The sequence below is a fragment of the Maniola hyperantus genome, chromosome 28 (genome assembly GCF_902806685.2).
Source record: "Maniola hyperantus chromosome 28, iAphHyp1.2, whole genome shotgun sequence".
Lineage (NCBI taxonomy): Eukaryota > Metazoa > Arthropoda > Insecta > Lepidoptera > Nymphalidae > Maniola > Maniola hyperantus.
Window position 1 is genome coordinate 4,090,210 of NC_048563.1, and position 18,470 is coordinate 4,108,679.

At 38.7% G+C, this 18,470-nt stretch overlaps 1 protein-coding gene across 17 annotated transcripts in view; it reads left to right on the plus strand.

Annotated features, from left to right (window-relative positions):
• LOC117994968 (uncharacterized) overlaps nt 1-18,065 on the plus strand; it is a 185,032-nt gene extending 166,967 nt beyond the window's left edge. For 12 of the 17 annotated variants that reach the window (XM_069508248.1, XM_069508245.1, XM_069508246.1 and 9 more), the window contains 7 exons: nt 6,629-6,826; nt 7,623-7,784; nt 8,275-8,400; nt 10,382-10,591; nt 11,001-11,399; nt 12,160-12,353; nt 13,147-14,147. In XM_069508248.1, coding sequence (XP_069364349.1) covers nt 6,629-6,826; nt 7,623-7,784; nt 8,275-8,400; nt 10,382-10,591; nt 11,001-11,399; nt 12,160-12,353; nt 13,147-13,207 — 1,350 coding nt within the window. In that variant the 3' untranslated portion in view covers nt 13,208-14,147. The other 5 variants (XM_069508240.1, XM_069508241.1, XR_011238367.1 and 2 more) reach the window with 5 other exon arrangements.
• Nucleotides 18,066-18,470: the final 405 nt, after the last annotated feature.

The following is an 18,470-nucleotide window of genomic DNA, read 5'->3' on the forward strand; positions in this document are numbered from 1 at the left end:
TACCATCTTGCCTTCTTTGACGTAGGTAATAGGTACATGAAAATTAAGTATAGGTAATGCGTAAAATTTAACTCCTCACGCGCCATTTTAACTTTTTGTGTCAAATTTTATGTCAAAAGTACCTACGATTTTAGTCCTTATTTTAAAGGGGAACCGTACTTTTGACAAGACAGTTCCCAATGCCCATAGAGGTAAAATGGCGCGTGAGGAGTTAAATTTTACTCACGCGCTCCATTTCGTTTGCTTCTTTTTCTGCACATGTGCGCGATTCGTGCATGTGCAGTTGCCACGTTGCTTAAACTTGAGGTTGATAAAATATAGCTTGAGCCCTGTCCTGTGGCAGATGTCATCCAAGTGATGTTTATGAAGTTTAGTATCTTGTTATAATAAAAATGTATAAAGAATGTGGACCTACACGAAAAATATCATACTTCATTGGTTTAGGGCTTAAACCATCCATACTAATATTATAAATGCGAAAGTGTGTCTGTCTGTCTGTCTGCTAGCCTTTCAACCGTTCAACCGATCTTGATAAAATTTGGTACAGAGTTTCAGAGTTAGCTTATATCCCGGAAAAGGAAATAGGCTACTTTTTATCCCGGAAAATTGAAGAGTTCCCACGGGATTTCAAAAAACCTAAATCCACGCGGAAGAAGTCGCGGGCATCATCTAGTGATATATAAATATTTTTCGCGTGCCTAAACTTTAGGCAAATTAATATCGATATTAGGATGTATTTTCAACAAAGTAGCAGCCCTATTTATGTCACTGACAACTGTCACAGTTGCTCAATTGCGATTGTGTTAGAATGGCAGCTACAATGTTACGCATGTCCTCCCTCACAAAGTCCCTCGTCCTATAAATGTTGAATGTTTATTAATGTTTGTGTTTAGTCCATATTGTAGATTTTTATGTAAATATATAGAATATAATAAAATTAAATTGTAAATATTATTGTGTTTGTCTCCAACTAATGTTTTAAATCTAATAGACAACTAATCATTTGTGTTTTTTTTTCTAGGTTAAGGACTAACAAACTAACAAACTACCAAAAAAAAAAAAAAAAATTTAACTATTTTGTAGATATTCAAAATTTAACTGTACAACAGCTCTCACCGAACAATCTCCTTCGTGCCTTCTCCATAAACGTGACACTGGCGAAACACTCTGTGCCCAGCTGGCACACCTAAAAGCCAATAATTGGGAATTGAATTGAATTACAATGTTACGACCGCAATCACCTCTGATTGGTTGACGGTTGCTCACTATAATTCGTCATATATGATATCAGTCAGTCACTAGTGTTGCGCATTCCTTCAAATAAGTCATCGATAAATATAAGAACTAAGTAACATTCTGCTTTTTATATATAAGAGAAAATATTCAAGTAACATCCTACAAGATGTGTTTCATATTTCAGAAGACACCTGTGGCTTCGTATTGTCGGTCGACAAGATCTTATCGCGAAACTAGATGACGCTAAGAGCAGACAGCGACATAGGATTTGTGAATTTCACTTCGATTCCAATTGTATTACAAAAGAAAAAACTAAAAGACGTTTAACAGATAACGCGATCCCCATGCTGAATATACCCGTATCGTTTATTGGTGCGAGTCAAAGAGACCTGGAAAGGGAAGTAAGAACCGCATAATTAATAATCTATAGGCATATAGACTGTAACCAGAACGCTAGCAAAAACTTGGCGTTACTATTATACTATCTAAACACAATCCAACACCAATAACCATTTGCCTTATCTTGTAATTTTAGTGATTTAGTATTTTTCAAACCCGCAATGTATTGCGTGCAAACTCGGGTCAATGCCCTGCCTACGACGCGGCATTGACTCCGTTAGTTAAACTTACCGTTACTATTATACTACCTAAACACAATCCAATGTCAATAACCATTTGCTTTATCTTGTAATTTTAGTGATTTAGTATTTTTCAAACCCGCAATGTATTGCGTGCAAAACTCGGGTCAATGCCTTGCCTACGACGTGGCATTGACTCCGAGTGGGCTACTTACGCAACGTTCGTTGACCTCTAGCGTCAGTCAGATGTTTTATTTGCATTATGTTGTGAAATTTTTCAAAATATAGGTTTTTTTTTCGCGTTCTTTTTGTGGTATCATATCAGTAATCATCGGTACCACCTGTCTTCGTTTTTGCCAACGTTATGGTTACACCCTGTATATTTTCCTTATTCCTTCTATCCTTCCTCGTTCCTAAAATCCTTTCTTAGCGGATGCCTACGTCATAATAGCTATCTGCATGCCAAATTTCAGCCCCACCCGTCCAGTAGTTAGAGCGTTGCGTTGATAGATCAGTCAGTCAATCAGTCCCCTTTTCCTTTTCCTTTTATATATTTAGATATCATAAACCGGAAGTAATTATGTTACGCTAGGTTAATCGTTTAGGCACATAATTATTTGTTAACCCATATTTCCATTTATTTCATAATCCATGCCTAATATCAATGAAATATTCCATTGCTAATGAAAAACTTCAATACCTATGTGTTTATACTACCTAAACTATAAGTAGGAAGATTGCAAGATTGAGTTTGTCTCACATAGCAAAAATCTTATTGTCACCCTGTTAGAAAGAGACAGTAGGTACGCCCTGTATACTATCTCGGTCGGCTCTCTTTCAGCTGCGAGTACTGGGTCCTGCTGGCTAGTGGCTGATATGTTATTCGTCTGTGGTGGCTGGTCACATAATTAAGAACACTGAACAAGGCTGAACAGTTTATTCTTTATTCTTTAAATACTTAAGTAGAACACAGTGCTAATTTTTGTTATGAGTGCTGTACAAATGTAAATAATCTTGATTAGGTACTTTATTAACATAATAATGGGTAAAAATAAAACTTGTGATCAATCTACAAGGGAATTCATAATAAAACTTCGTGAGAAAAATTGGTCGTATAAAAAGATAGCTGATCATTTGCAATGCTCGAAAACAATGGTTTTCAATGCCGTGAAGCATTTCGACACTTACCAAACGACTTCAAATATTCCGCGCGTATCTAAACCGAGAAAAACATCTCGTCTAGATGATAGAAATATAGTTCTTCTGGCAAAACAAAATCCTTTGAAAGGGTCAAACGAGATAAGAAAAGAATATTTCGGTGAAAACAACACATCAGCGATCTCGGCACGCACTATTCGACGGCGATTGGTAGAAAATAAGTTACTTGAGTGCGGAAGGATAGAAAGTAAGGTAAGTACGTGCTTCCAGGTGGGTATTTAAACATTCCAATACACAGATCTGTGACTTGATTGTTCGAGCATGACAGTGATCCGAAGCATACTGCACGCACCTTTATGGAATTCCTCATAATAAAGTCAGTTTTTGTCTACGGCTAGCCAGCTCAGTGCAGATCTAGATTTCTCTTGCAAAATGTCAAATATTGATAGAGTCAATGTAATTAAAAATTGTGGACATGTCATTAACTATAACCTAATTACATCACTACAATTATTAACATCCCCGTTGCACTATTACCTTATTTTAGTTTAAATATTCTTTTTTCACATTCATGCTTAATTCATTTAATCTAAGTCTAATGATCTGATTCTCGATCCAGTTTTATATTCGTTCCTAATTATTTGTCCAGCTTTCACTCAACATTCTTCAACAACAGCTAACATTCTTAATTATATTATGACCACAACTGTAGGTACCTATATTATATGTTTGCAGTATCTATATTTGTGTAACTAGCTTATGCTCGCGACTTCGTCCGCGTGGATTACGCTTTCAAACGCCTGTTTCACCCCGTTAGGGGTTGAATTTTCAAAAATCCTTTCTTAGTGGATGCCTACTAGGAAACTGCCTAAAAAGGTATATAGTTAGTACCTATAAAAAATCGCAAGAAATCAATAATAATGGGGTTGGCAACGCATTACGTAACTGTCAAAGTGGCGCCAGCGTAGCTAGTTCCCAAAACGTAGTGATTACATACTCTTTGGTTCCCAAAACACTGTCATTTTCTACTCTGGGTCAAACTCAGAGTTGATAGACTCATAGATCATAGTGGAGTCTTGGACGATTTAACCTAAGGACGCGCCTCGCATGATTATTCCCCTCTGTCAATAGTAATGGATTTTTAATCCACTGCGTTTATAAACACTGTTTACGGAAACGATTTTGTCATTGTCAGAATCGTTTTCGATGTGTGACGACGTCTTACACGCTGGGTGAAAAATGCCTGTTTGTGCCGTTAGTGAGTGCAAGAACAAATCAAACACATCAAATTTACAAAAAGATGGAATTTCATTTCATAAGTAAGTATTTTTGGTGTAATAAACGCTTTCTATAAATTAAATTACATAAATTATTATAATAAAATAACAATCGAGAACTTTACCGATTCAGTAATTGAGTACGTAATAATTCGGTAGAAACGAGTCACACTCCTCACGAGACTATATTTTGTTTTTTCTAAACAATTGCAACCCTCGACATATACAAATTAGGTTAAAATTTGAATACGCGTGAACAGCATGAAATTACGTAGTAGTACGATAGTGATTGCGGTTCGATTATCGATATCGATGAAAACATTTTCTTTATTATTAACGACTAAATTACCGTCTTCAAGTCAAGTAAAGAATAGTTATTATTAATTACCACAATTTTTTCGCTACCTATACTTGTAATAAAACTGGTCGATTTCTGTGATTTCACGTACTTAATACATTTAAAAAAAAATTAAAGCAACGCAATTTTAGTGATAGGCGCGAAACGGGGTAGGGTGTCTCTGAACTGGGTAATATGTAGCTAAAAGGTGTACCTTTCTCAAGGATGAGGATCAGGTAATAATTTATCATAATCGTTTTATTTTTACAGATTTCCTAAAGACGCCCACTTTAAAATGAAGTGGGCACAATTGTGCGATCGAAAACGTAGTTGGGAACCTACCCGCACAAGTACTATCTGTTCGGCGCACTTTGATTCGTCCCAATTTGAATGTTTGCCTAATAAACGTCGCAAATTAGTCTCTCATGCCATACCAACATTGCTTTTAGCAGATACCGTAAGTGTTTCCATATTATGTGTTTACATGTAAATTTGAAACAATTTTTGAGGGTGTCTGACTGTCTGTCTTTTTGTGTTACGCTTTAACAACCTACTATGATGAATAATTAACATTTTCACTATCGAAATTTTAAATGAAAATTTCGTTATATAAAAAAATACAAAAGATTAAAAATGATATAAAATAAGTAAAAAGTATGTGCATATTTTTTAAATAAATATTTTTCTTATTTTTACGTTGCATTATTAGTTTTTGGGATAATTACCTATTAAGTGAGGTGAATGTATGCAAGAATACGGTACGCTGACCAAACACTGGTTTTAAGTAATTAAATACGAGTAATAAATTCTTACTTCTACTTTTGTTTCTGAAAAACTATCGATATATTTTAAAATATCGATACGGTAGCATCGCAAATCAATTTGACTGTCTTACACTCGTAATGTCTTTGTATGTTGATGTATATAACATATTAGTGTGCGTAAAATGTAGTAGTGTTGAAGATTTAGATATGTGTGTGTCACAAAACTTTGTTGAGTGAGTGTGTCAAGTTGTCTATGTAGTGTTTCCTCGTCCCGCACCAAAAGTGACAGAAATTTTTATTCGTAATATTAGGCGCGTTACAAGTCCATGGGTTAAATCGTCCAAGAGTGGAGTTGATTTTGAGCAAAAAGGATTTTGACGGAACGCGCGTAGGTTGTCCTTATTCGAATTTATTCTTGCCTTTTTCATGAGAATTCAGATTGGCGTGAATAATAATAATCGTGCAATTTAATTTAATTCTGTGATAGTGATAATGGATAAATGTAGAACTATTGTGTCAAATCATGACCTCAAAGCAAGTCCGGTAACTTTGTCTGCAAAGCACTCACTATAAAATATTAGCGTAGGTTAATTGTTTAACGAATACGGAATATCAATGACTATTGGTTAATACTAGAGTAATTCGTGAGTTAAAGTAGTGACTGAGCTATTAGATTGTATTTTGTGAATAACCCTTGTTATGCTAAGAACACAGTTCGATGTTTACGTTTAGTACCTACAGTGGGTAGATTATTATAGTGCCATCCGATACGGTTTATTTCTGTAGACGCTAGTAATTTAAAGTGAAATCTAAATCCTAATCCATATCCATACAAATATTGGAAATGCGAAAGTGTGTCTGTGTCTGCTAGCCTTTCACGGTCCATCTGTTCAACCGATTTTGACGAAATTTGGTGGGTACAGCGATAGCTTGCATCCCGGGGAAGGACATAGGATTAGTAAACCTGTGGAGATGTTACAAAAACAAAAAGGTACAGCCAAATCCATACTAATATTATAAATGCGAAAGTGTGTCCGTCTGTCTGTCTGCTAGCATTTCACGGCCCATCCGTTCAATCGATTTTGACGAAATTCGGTACAGATATAGCTTACTAAGGCTACTTTTTATCCCGGAAAATCAAAGAGTTCCCACAGGATTTTTAAAAACTGAAATCCATGCGGACGAAGTCGCGGGTATCATCTAGTTCTGCATATTCTTATACCTTACAGTTACACTCTTGACCTAAATTTTTTAATTTTAATAATTCTCTCATCATAGTTTGCGTCCAACCAAGCTGACAGTGCAGGCGCAACCGAGCAACCTTCCAAAACTGAAGAGCTGCAGTACCAACCTTCCACCTCCATGACTGAAGAGTTGCAGTACCAACCTTCCACTTCCATGGCTGAAGAGTTACAGTACCAACCTTCCATCTCCACGGCTGAAGAGTTGCAGCACCAACCTTTCAAATACTCCATGGTCAGTGGAAATGATCTTTTTTAATTCAGATACAAGTTGGCTCTTGACTGCAATCTCACCTGGTGGTAAGTGGTGATAAACGTTCTACACGTTTGGTTTCTACACGGCATCGTACCGGAACGCTAAACCGCTTGGCGCCATGGCTTTGCCGGTAGGGTGGTAACTAGCCACGGCTGAAGCCTCCCACTAGACCTGACCAGGGGTAATTTAGAAATTATAAAATTCCAAATTTCTCTTGCCTGGAATTGAACCTGGGACCTCCCACTGATAAGACCACAGCGCTCCCCACTGTGCCACATCATCACATGTTATGGTTCCGTACCTTAAAAGGAAAAATGGATTTGTCGTAGTATCACTTCGTTGTCTCTGTCTGTCTGTTGTGGAATGAATCAACCATCATATGAAGGAATCAACCTAGTGGTTAGGACGACCGCTTTCTAATCGGAGGTCGGGGGTTCGATCCCGGGCACGCACCTCTAACTTTTCGGAGTTATGTGCGTTTTAATTAATCAAATATCACTTGCTTTAACGGTGAACGAAAACATCGTGAGAAAACCTGCATGCCTGAGAGTTCTCCATAATGTTCTCAAAGGTGTGTGAAGTCTACCTATCCGCACATGGCCAGCGTGGTAGACTATGGCCAAAACCCTTCTCACTCTGAGAGGAGACCCGTGCTCTGTAGTGAGCCGGTGATGGGTTTATCATGATAATGTAATAAGTCTACTTGAATTAAAAATAAATATATATATATATATATATTCTATTCTATTCTAATAGTAATTTATTGCATTTTCAGAACGCGGCGTTACAACTACAAGAGGTCATATTAATAAAGGAAGAAATAACTGATGAAGAGAAGAAGCAGTGTCGTCTCTGCCTGAGCATCGGCAGGAGAATGAAGGAGTTGGGCGAATACGCGCATTTATATAGGAAACTGCTGGTTGAGAACAATTACCAGGTGAGTGGGAAAGGGACACTAGGGAAGCGCAATAAATAGAGATAGAAAGGAGAATTTGAGCCTCAATAGCTCAACCGGTATAGGAGTGGACTGAAAACCGAAAGGTCGACGGTTCAAACCCCGCCCGTTGCACTATTGTCGTACCTACTCCTAGCACAAGCTTGACGCTTAGTTGGAGAGGAAAGGGGAATATTAGTCATTTAATCTTTCTTCTTTCTTAAATATATAAAAGGAAAAGGCGACTGACTGACTGACTGATCTATCAACGCACAGCTCAAACTACTGGACGGATCGGGCTTAAATTTGGCATGTAGATAGCTATTATGACGTAGGCATCAGCTAAGAAAGGATTTTTGAAAATTCAACCCCTAAGAGGGTGAAATAGGGGTTTGAAATTTGTGTAGTCCACACGGACGAAGTCGCGAGCATGAGCTAGTGGTTAATATTCTTTAAAAAAAAATTGATTGAGATTGATTGAGTTGTTTTTCAGAACACCACCATAGCAAGCTTCATGTACCAAATGTTGGCGTGTTGGGAATGCCACGCCGAGCTGCGCAGAGTCAAGCGTTTCCAGGACAGAGTGCGACGAGCTAACAACGTGTTCGAGACTAATCAGGTACAGTTCTATATATATTAGTCTATTTTATTAGTATATTGGTATTATACATATTATTTAATACATGTATTAGTGGTTTATGTATTAGTATGTATCAGTTATTTGAATGTATGTTTATAGTATATTACACACCACCTGCAATCTAATTTTCCTTATACTTTCCAATCTTCAAGGTTGCCTGGTAGAGATCGCTAATTAGCGATAAGGCCGCCTTTTGTATCTTCCTTCTGTCTGTGTTTTTTATTCTTTAATGTAATCCTTCTTGTGGTTGTGCAAATAAAGTGTATTTATTATTATTATATATTATTTGCTCTCACGCCCGTGTACAAAATAGATACATATAAAGGCCAAAAAAGTTTATAATATACTTACATACATAAAAATAAATAGACCTACATAAACATTACATACATACATATTTGTACCGGGCGGAGGATTACACCCCGGCAGGGGAGACCAAACGGCCGGGGGTCAGGGCGACAGGTGAAGAAATCGGCGGACTATCCTAGCCGAGTCCAGCAAGACCGCTTTTTGCATCCTGGCTGCGAGCGAACTGCCACGGAACCCCAGTCGCCTCAGATGTTGAGCGAGGCTGACTGGGATCAACCCATTCGCAGATATGACGATTGGGATGATTTCAGTGGACTCCACATGCCACATGTCGGAAACCTCGTGAGCCAGATCGAGATATTTGCGCTTTTTCTCCGTCTCAGCTCTCACGAGGTTCTCGTCATACGGAATGGTGATGTCCACCAAAAACACCCTCGACTGTGCCCGGTCCACCACCACGATGTCAGGCTTATTCGCTAGAATAGTCCTGTCCGTGATGATGGACCGGTCCCAATAGAGCCGGACTCCGTCGCTCTCGAGTACCGGCACCGGTGTGTACTTGTAATACGGCAGCCTCTCATCCAGGAGACCGCACTTCAGAGCAAGCTCTTGGTGAAGGATTTTGGATGCTTGGTTGTGTCTGTGCAGATACTCAGTGTTGGCAAGCGCTGAGCATCCCGAAAGCACATGTCTGAGTGACTCGCCGGGATGGCGACAAGCTCGACAGATGTCGTCGTTATTATTATTATTATTATTAGTTCTTGCAACTCACGAAGGTGAGAGAACTTTACTTGTGGTTACCTCGAACACGCGGGCATTCCGAGTGCGGAGGCACACGATGAGTTGCGGCGGCAGTGCGACGCCGAAGCGGTGTCGCTGCGTCGTCTTCTCATAGAAATATCCCTCACCATCTGGGTGTCTGGTGCACTTCGACCGTCCGCTGTGCCAGATCCTTCTTTCCACGCACGTGCAAACTGTGGAACCAACTCCCATCGGCGGTGTTCCCACTTTATAACAACATGGGGTTATTCAAGGGGCAGACCAACAAATTCCTTGCTGTTGAGCTACAAAAGAAAATGTAAAATGTCGCCTTTATAATGGGGAGTGCTCTGAAGAGCTTTTTGACCTCATTCCACCCTCATTTTTCTACAGCCGCACCGCGCGCCACCGTAAGGAATTTCACCCTCACCACCTGGGTGTCTGATGCACTTCAACCGTCCGCTGTGCCAGATCCTTTTTTTCACGCACGTGCAAACTGTGGAACCAACTCCCATCAGCGGTGTTCCCACTAGATTATAACATGGGGTTATTCAAGGGGCGGACCAACAAATTCCTAAAAGGCCGGCAACGCATGGGCGGCTCCTCTGGTGCTGCAAATGTTCATGGGCGGCAGTTATCACAAAGTCAAGTACCCTTATTATAAATGCGAAAGTGTGTTTGTTGGTTTGTCCTTCAATCACGTCGCAATGGTGCAACGGACAGACGTGATTTTTTGCCTGGATATAGATAAAGACCTGGAGAGTGACATAGGCTACTTTTTATCCCGGAAAATGAAAGAGTTCCCACGGGATTTTTAAAAACCCTAATTCCACGCGGACGAAGTCGCGGGCATCAGCTAGTTTACAATAAATCTGATTGTTTTTTTTTTCAGAATCGAAACTGCGAAACCCTGTCCAACCTATCCACAATATTAATAGGCGAATACAAAAAATCGGAGGAAGAAGAAGAAGAAAGTGAGAAACTAAGCAGAGTAGAGGAATGCGCTCAGGACATCAAGGAGGAGGCAGTGGAGGTGGAGGTAGAGGAGATCTCCTTGCCGGACCCTCTAGAGTTTAATCAAGAAGATAGGAGAGCTCGCTGGGTAATGTTTTTATTTTTAACTAGCTTATGCTCGCGACTTCATCCGCGTGGACTACACAAATTTCAAACCCCTATTTCACCCCCTTAGGGGTTGAATTTTCAAAAATCCTTTCTTAGCGAATGCCTACGTCACAATAGCTATCTGCGCACAACAGACGGAAACGTTTAAGTGCGGAAACCAGCCCAGAGCGAAGCTATCTGCATGCTAAATTTCAGCCCGATCCGTCCAGTAGTTTGAGCTGTGCGTTGATAGATCAGTCAGTCAGTCACCTTTTCCTTTTATATATTTAGACTAGATGATGCCCGCGACGATTTAGAGTTTTGAAAATCCCGTGGAACTCTTTCCGGGATAAAAAGTAGCCTATGTCACACTCTCTCTCTTTATGTACTCATATGTCTTTATATTACAGGTTGAAAGAAACTTGGACATCCAAAATGAACCTAACAAAAGCGTACTAACGCAGAAAGTGATGAGACGTCCGAAACCAGAACCAAAAACGGCCGAAAACGTACCAAAACGTGTTAAACTGGGCCAAAGAGTGTACAGTGGACCAAAGAGACTGAAATTGGACCATAGTGGACCAAAAACGTCCAAAGGACAAGAAAACGACGAAATATTTACTAAAGAAACAGATCCCGAAGCGATTTTCGGAAAAGTTCAAATAGAAATAAATGAATTAGTGAAAATTCTAGAGGAAAGACGCAATATAGAATCGTTTAGGAATATGACGTTCAAATGTGACTCTTGTATCCTTGGTTTTACGAATCATAATCGGTTGCTCGAACATAATAGGAATTTTCATAATCAGGTATGCATTGATTGCTTTATTAGGGTTCCGTACCTCAAAAGGAAAAACGGAACCCTTATAGGATCACTTTGTTGTCTGTCTGTCGGTCTGTCAAGAAACCTACAGGGTACTTCCCGTTGACCTAGAATCATGAAATTTGGCAGGTAGGTAGGTTTTATAGCAGACATTCGGGGGAAAATCTGAAAACCGTGAATTTGTGGTTTACATCACACAAAAAAATTAAATTGTGGTCATGAACTAATAATTAGTATTTTCAATTGTCGAAGTAAGATAACTATATCAAGTGGGGTATCATATGAAAGGTCTTCACCTGTGCATTCTAAAACAGATAATTATTTATTTTTATTAATCATGGTTTTTGAGTTATACTGCAAAATGTCGAAAAATACGACTGTAGTACGGAACACTCGTTGCGCGAGCCTGACTCGCACTTGGCCGGTTTTTTAGGGTTCCAAACTTTAGAAGGAAAAAACCGACCAAGTGCTAGTCAGGCTCGCACAACGAGGGTTCCGTACTACAGTCCGATTTTATTAGTTTATGACCACATTAAAATTTTTTTTGTGTGATGTAACCACAAATTCATGGTTTTCAGATTTTTCTCCTTATGTCTGCTATAAGACCTACCTATCTGCCCATGATTATGGGTCAATGGGAAGTACCCTGCCCTGTAGGACAGATAGACAAACAACAAAGTGATCCTATAAGGGTTCCGTTTTTCCTTTTGAGGTACGGAACCCTAAAAATTATATATTTTTTACAGGAATTCGGTACAAGCGAATGCGCAATTTGCGAGCGACGCTTCACCGACGAGCGCCGACTTTCGGCGCACTACCGCGGCCACTTCGCCAAATTCGTCTGCAAACTGTGCAACTACGAGTGTTACACCAAAACCGGCCGAGCGATACACTTCAAGAGACACAAGGGCGTCTCGCAGGGAGACAGCGTTTCATTGAGGTAAGTCAAAATCAAAGTCAAAACTAGTCAAAAATTATATTAACTACTAGCTGATGCCCGCGACTGCGTCCGCGTGGATTTACGTTTTTCAAAATCCCACGGGAACTCTTTGATTTTCCGGGATAAAAAGAGCCTATGTCTTAATTCAGGGTATAATGTATCTCCATTCCAAATTTCAGCCAAATCCGTCTAGTAGTTTTTGCATGAAGGAGTAATAAACATACACACACACACACATACAAACTTACGCATTTATAATAATAATATAATATATTAACTATAAGTCCCGCAAATTGCTAATACGCTGGAACCATGTCACAGAATATGTAATATGACCATGTCTCATTAAGATCGAAATAGCGTCATTTTTACGCCATTTGACGTATGTTTAGGTAAAAATATACATACCATCAGCTCGAAACTTCAGTCTACTGCTGACGTAACTAAAATGCCGGCCACGCGCATTAGCAATTTGCGGGAATTTACTAACTGATGCCCGCGACTTCGTCCGCGTGGAATTTTTGAAAATTCAACCCCTAAGGGCATAAAATAGGGGTTTGAAGTTTGTGTAGTCCAGTAGGGCGATTGTCTAAAACCTGCATCAATCATTATTACAATCTCAATTGTTCTGATTTGTTGAATTTGTGCCATTCTTGTTGCAACAATGCATTGTAGCCAATAGTGAGCGAGCATTAACCAATCAGAGATGATTGCGATCGTGACATTGTAGCTGTCAAACAACCGCGGTAGGACCACAGGACGAAAAATAAAAAATACTGTATATTTGTTACAGGCAAAGACATTCGGATCAGGGAGCATCGGCGAGTGAAAGCTCGCGCGGATCGTGCTCGTGAGCCGCTCAGCTCGGCGAGCATGTTCGCGGACATTCCTATGAAATGCCTGTAATTTTTTTGTAGTGTACAAGTCCCGCAAATTGCTAATGCGCGTGGCCGCCATTTTAGTGACGTCAACTTGAAATCGCCGGTTTGCCTGACTTTCCTCCCGTGGAACTCGACAACGTAATCACCGCGGTAGCATCTAAATTAAACGTAGATAAGGGCGTAATACAGTCGACCCAACGTTTGTCTAGTGGCAAGGATAAACCATGCACCATCTTGCTAGAACTCAAGACAAAAAATGTTCGAAACGAATGGATTACAGCCAGTAAGGAAAAAAGTATCTCAGTCGCGCAGGTGCTGCCTAATGTTGTTAAAGAAAAGGCTGACGATCGTGTGTTTGTGAGAGAAGCGTTAACAAAACACGTTAAAACCCTACTTTTTAATGCTAAACTAAAACTGCGCAACTCTTTTCAATTTGTATGGTGCAAAGACGGGAAGGTTTGTGCTAGGAAAAGTAACAATAGTAAAATCTTTTATATTCGTTGTCTTCAAGACATTGATCTAGTTTTAAGGGAAACTGCAATTTAATTTTGAAGCATACCTACCCGACGTCTCTCATTACAACTATATATACTTATATATATTACTTATATTATTTATATTTTTGTCAATAAATTATGTCTAAAGTTAATGAAATTTTTGATTGTAAATCTATTAATTATTTTTTTCAAAATATACCCAGCCATAGTAAACTCAACTTTTCATGCCTACATATCAATATTAGATCCCTTATTAAAAATTTTACAAAACTGTTGCAAGTAATCCACAGCTGTAGTTTTCCATTGGATGTTATAATAGTCACGGAAGCTGGAATTTCTGACAATATCGTTCATTTATATAATATAACTGGCTATAACATGTACCCAAGACTGCGAATAAACAAGAAAGGGGGCGGTATTATTGTTTATACCAACAACTCAATAAAATTCACACCCGTCCTGTATAAAAGTAACACATTTGAAAATCTTACAGGGATTCTTAAACTTCAAGGTCATGAGGACGCAGTCCTGTGTGCAGTTTATAGGCCACCGTGTACAAACAAAATTATCTTTGTAAAGGAATTAAGTAAGTATGTCTCACATTTCGATCACAAAAGCAATATTCTTCTTATCGGCGACACCAATTTCGACCTAAAAAACATATCATCATACACAGATTCATATCTGGACACACTGAGCGAGGCCGGTTTAATGTGCGGAATCACGACATACACTAGAATAGAACCGAGACTTAATCGAGTAACAAAATCATGTATAGACCACATTTTTGCGCGATTCCCCACACTACAACCGTACTCCGCTGCGCTGGATGTCGTACTGGCGGACCATCGCGCTATTGTGTTCGCGTGCGCAGGCGACGCCGTGCCTACTCCTAGCAATGTACAGGTTGTTTCGAAAACGTACGTTGACCACGAGGTTTTATTTAATGAACTAAATAAAGTTGACTGGGCGCAAACTAATACAATGAATTGTCCTAATCAAATTCTTAAATTTATTACTGATTCTCATGCGAAAGCTTGCGTCACGGCTAGTAAAAATCGCACCCATAAACAACGGAAACAACAATTTAGGGCTCCGTGGATCGACTGTAACGTAATAAATCTTTGCGATAGAAGGGATAAACTGTTCAGGTTGTGGAAAAAGAATCCTAATGATGACAAACTAAGGTTAGACTATATAAAATCGCGTAATAAAGCTAATAAAGTACTAGATGACCGGCGAAATTCATATTACCTTAAACGTATAAATACCAGCTTTAACAACTCTAAAAATATCTATAAAATAATAAATGAGATGATGGGTCGTGTATCGTTATCTATAGATGATTCAATTTTAAAAGCCTTCGAAGCACAAGGGTTGTCCTGTAAGGCCATTGCGGACGGCTTTGCAAACGAATTCGACATGGCTGTTAAGTCTATAATTCCAACCTGCACTAAAAAGCTTCTGGATTCTTATTTATATACAAAGTCCCTAAACTCCTCCATTTTGTTTCAGAAAGCGACAAGCACTAAAATTTTTAAGATTATTAAAAACTTAAACGTAAACAAAGCACCAGGGGCGGACGGCATTAAGGTTAGCCACATGAAAACGGCTAGTGACAAGATTTCTTTGGCCATAGCAAATCTTATTAACAGCAGTGTCAAAAGCGGCTCTTACCCAGACAGTCTAAAAAAAGGATGTGTGCGACCAGTTTTTAAAAAAGGGAAACGCAATGACTTTTCTAATTATCGACCGATCACGCTTTTGTCGTCGGTAGATAAAATTGTGGAAAAATTTATCTGCGAACAAATTCGCGCGTTTTATAAGAATAATGAAGTCATTTACCACAATCAATATGGGTTTCAGCAGGGAAAGGGAACAATAGATCTTCTTTCAAAATTCAGTGACCAAGTAAATGAACACCTTAACCAAAAAAAGCACGTCCTTGCACTGTTTATTGATTTTTCACGCGCTTTCGACACTCTGAACCATAATCTTCTGCAAAGTAAATTAGAAACACGCGGCGTTCGAGGTCCGTTGCTCGCTTGGTGCGTAGACTACCTCCGTAATCGTACATTCAATGTACGGATTGGTAACGCCTACAGCGACACCCGTGTGGCTAGTGAAGGCACGGCTCAGGGCTCCGTCCTTGGCCCGTTGCACTTTTTGTCGTATGTGAATGACATGAGTAACTGTATCCAGCATTGTTCATGCTACCAGTTCGCGGATGATACTTGCATCCTTTTCGCTGACCGGGATCCTGATAAGATCTGTGATGCATTGCAGACGGATTTCAACACCCTGACTATGTGGTGTCACGATGCGGGTTTAGTTCTTAATGTCAAAAAAACCAAATTAATTCACATCAGATCAGGCTATCTAAAATATCTCCCCTTTAAAAAAATTATAGCTCACGATCATGTCTGTCTACACAGTGATAATCTGAACTGTTGTAATTGCCCTTCGATTGAGCAGGTCGACCGCTATACCTATCTCGGTCTCACCATTGACTGTAAATTCAACTGGGGTTTGCACATAGATTATGTATGTAATAAACTAAGGCAATTTCTCGCTAATATAATTGTCTTGAATCGACGGATTCCATTTAAAACCAAATTAATGCTATATAACTCGTTTGCTCTAACCTACGTACAATATGGTCTCAGTAGCTACGGTCGAACTTATAAAACTTACCTCAATAATATATATAAGTTACAGTTAAGAATTTTAAAAACTATTGTCTCTAGTTCCATTAAATCGAAATACGACGGCAATGAACTAGGGCTATTTAAACATTGTAAAACATTACCCGTTCAGGAACAGTTTAAATGCTCATTACTAAAGGAGGAGTTCTTCAACGAGAAGATACTCCGAAAAATAGAACATCCTGTACAGACGCGTGTGATGACGGCTAACCGCCTGCACACTACGCGCGCTAACAATACTTACGGCGAGCGAACCACCGCGTACTTGGTTCCGCGATTCATAAATGAACTACCTCCAACGCTGATTAAAAAAATAGATATTAAAAACATTAAGCATAAATTAAAAGAATATTTTTTAGCAAAGTTAGATGGCTGAGTCTTTTGTGTCTATGTAGATTATATAATTATTTATATTAGTGCTAATCCTATTCACCTAATAAATTTAATAAACCTACTCACGATTATAATATTATGTTACATACTTACGTGATTCTTCGCGTTATATACCTACTGTAGATTATTTCTTTTAAGTAATGAGTTAATAGGTATCTTCGTTGCAGATAGGCACCGAGGACAAACCTCTGTGGTTTTTTCGGTGTTTTTAGTTTAAGCTTTTATTTGTATGTATTTTTATTTGATAATAAATTAAAAAAAAAAAAGAAACACTAGACTGAAGTTTCGAGCTGATGGTATAATTTTATTTCGGCTGACGACATAATGACGTCATTTCGATGTTAATGAGACATGGTTCCAGCGCAATAGCAATTTGCGGGACCTAATAACTGTAATATATGTAATGTATGTTTATTGTAAACTAGCTGATGCCAGCGACTTCGTCCGCGTGGAATTAAGTTTTTAAAAATCCCGTGGGAAGATTTTCCGGTATAAAAAGTAGCCTATGTCACTTTCCAGGTCTTTATCCATATCCATACAAAAAATCACGTTAATCCGTTGCATCGTTGCGACGTGATTGAAGGACAAACCAACAAACAAACACACTTTCGCATTTATAATAAGGGTACTGATTTGACACGACAGTTGACCCATAGAGTTAAAATGGCGCGTGAGGAGTCATTTTGTACAGACTATACAACTGCATTAGCTAAATACAATTTTAGACATAGTTACAAATAACTTGTCGACAGATTATAGATAGATAGTTCAACCGTTAACGACGAAAGAAAATGGTCGAATTTTATGTTCATAATTTTTTTGTTTTTGAAGTCCGTATAAATTCCGTTAACTAAGTTTAACTAAGAATAAGTGTGTCGAAATTGCAAGTTTTCTGTTTTTCTGAACAAAAGCATAATGTTTAGTTTAAAAGTTTTTATTTTGTGTCTTTATTCAGAAGAAGTCTTCTAATCAAAGGTTCACTAATATTTTTTTGTAACGATGCGATGCTACCGTACGCGGCCAAAAGTGATGAACATCGACCTTTAGAAGGAGACAGCAGATTTGTAGAGCACCGTCTCGGTCGTTGAGGCCGACAAAACGTCATATGGGTATGAGTGATAGAGACAACGCTCTACAAAGAAGAAATGTCATTCTAAAGGCCGATTTTTATCAAGTTCTTAAATATTTGTAAAATCCTGTTGCTGTGATTTTATTATTAAAAAATAAATAATTAATTAATAATGTGCTGTGATATTTTTTACTTGCTACCTGATGATGCCTAGGACTTACGAGTGGATTTAGGTTTTTAAAAATCCCGTGGGAATTCTTAGATTTCCTGGGATAAACGTATCCGAATAAGGAGATATCCGAGTAAGAGTCTCCAAGAATAAGGAGTGTAGGAGTAAAGAGCACGATATGTGTGTGTCTTCACGTATGAATGTGTCCGTGAAAATGTGCTGAACAAGGGTGGCCGGTTGCGCTACAGCAAAGGGTAAAGTTGTTGTTGAGAAAGACTACTACTAAAATGTGTTTAGAAAAAATGATTTATTTCAGGATAAAGAGCAACCCTAAAATTAATGTCAGTGCTGTAAAAGATTGAAAAAAATGATAATTTAGCTATATTTTACTGTTCATTTTCAC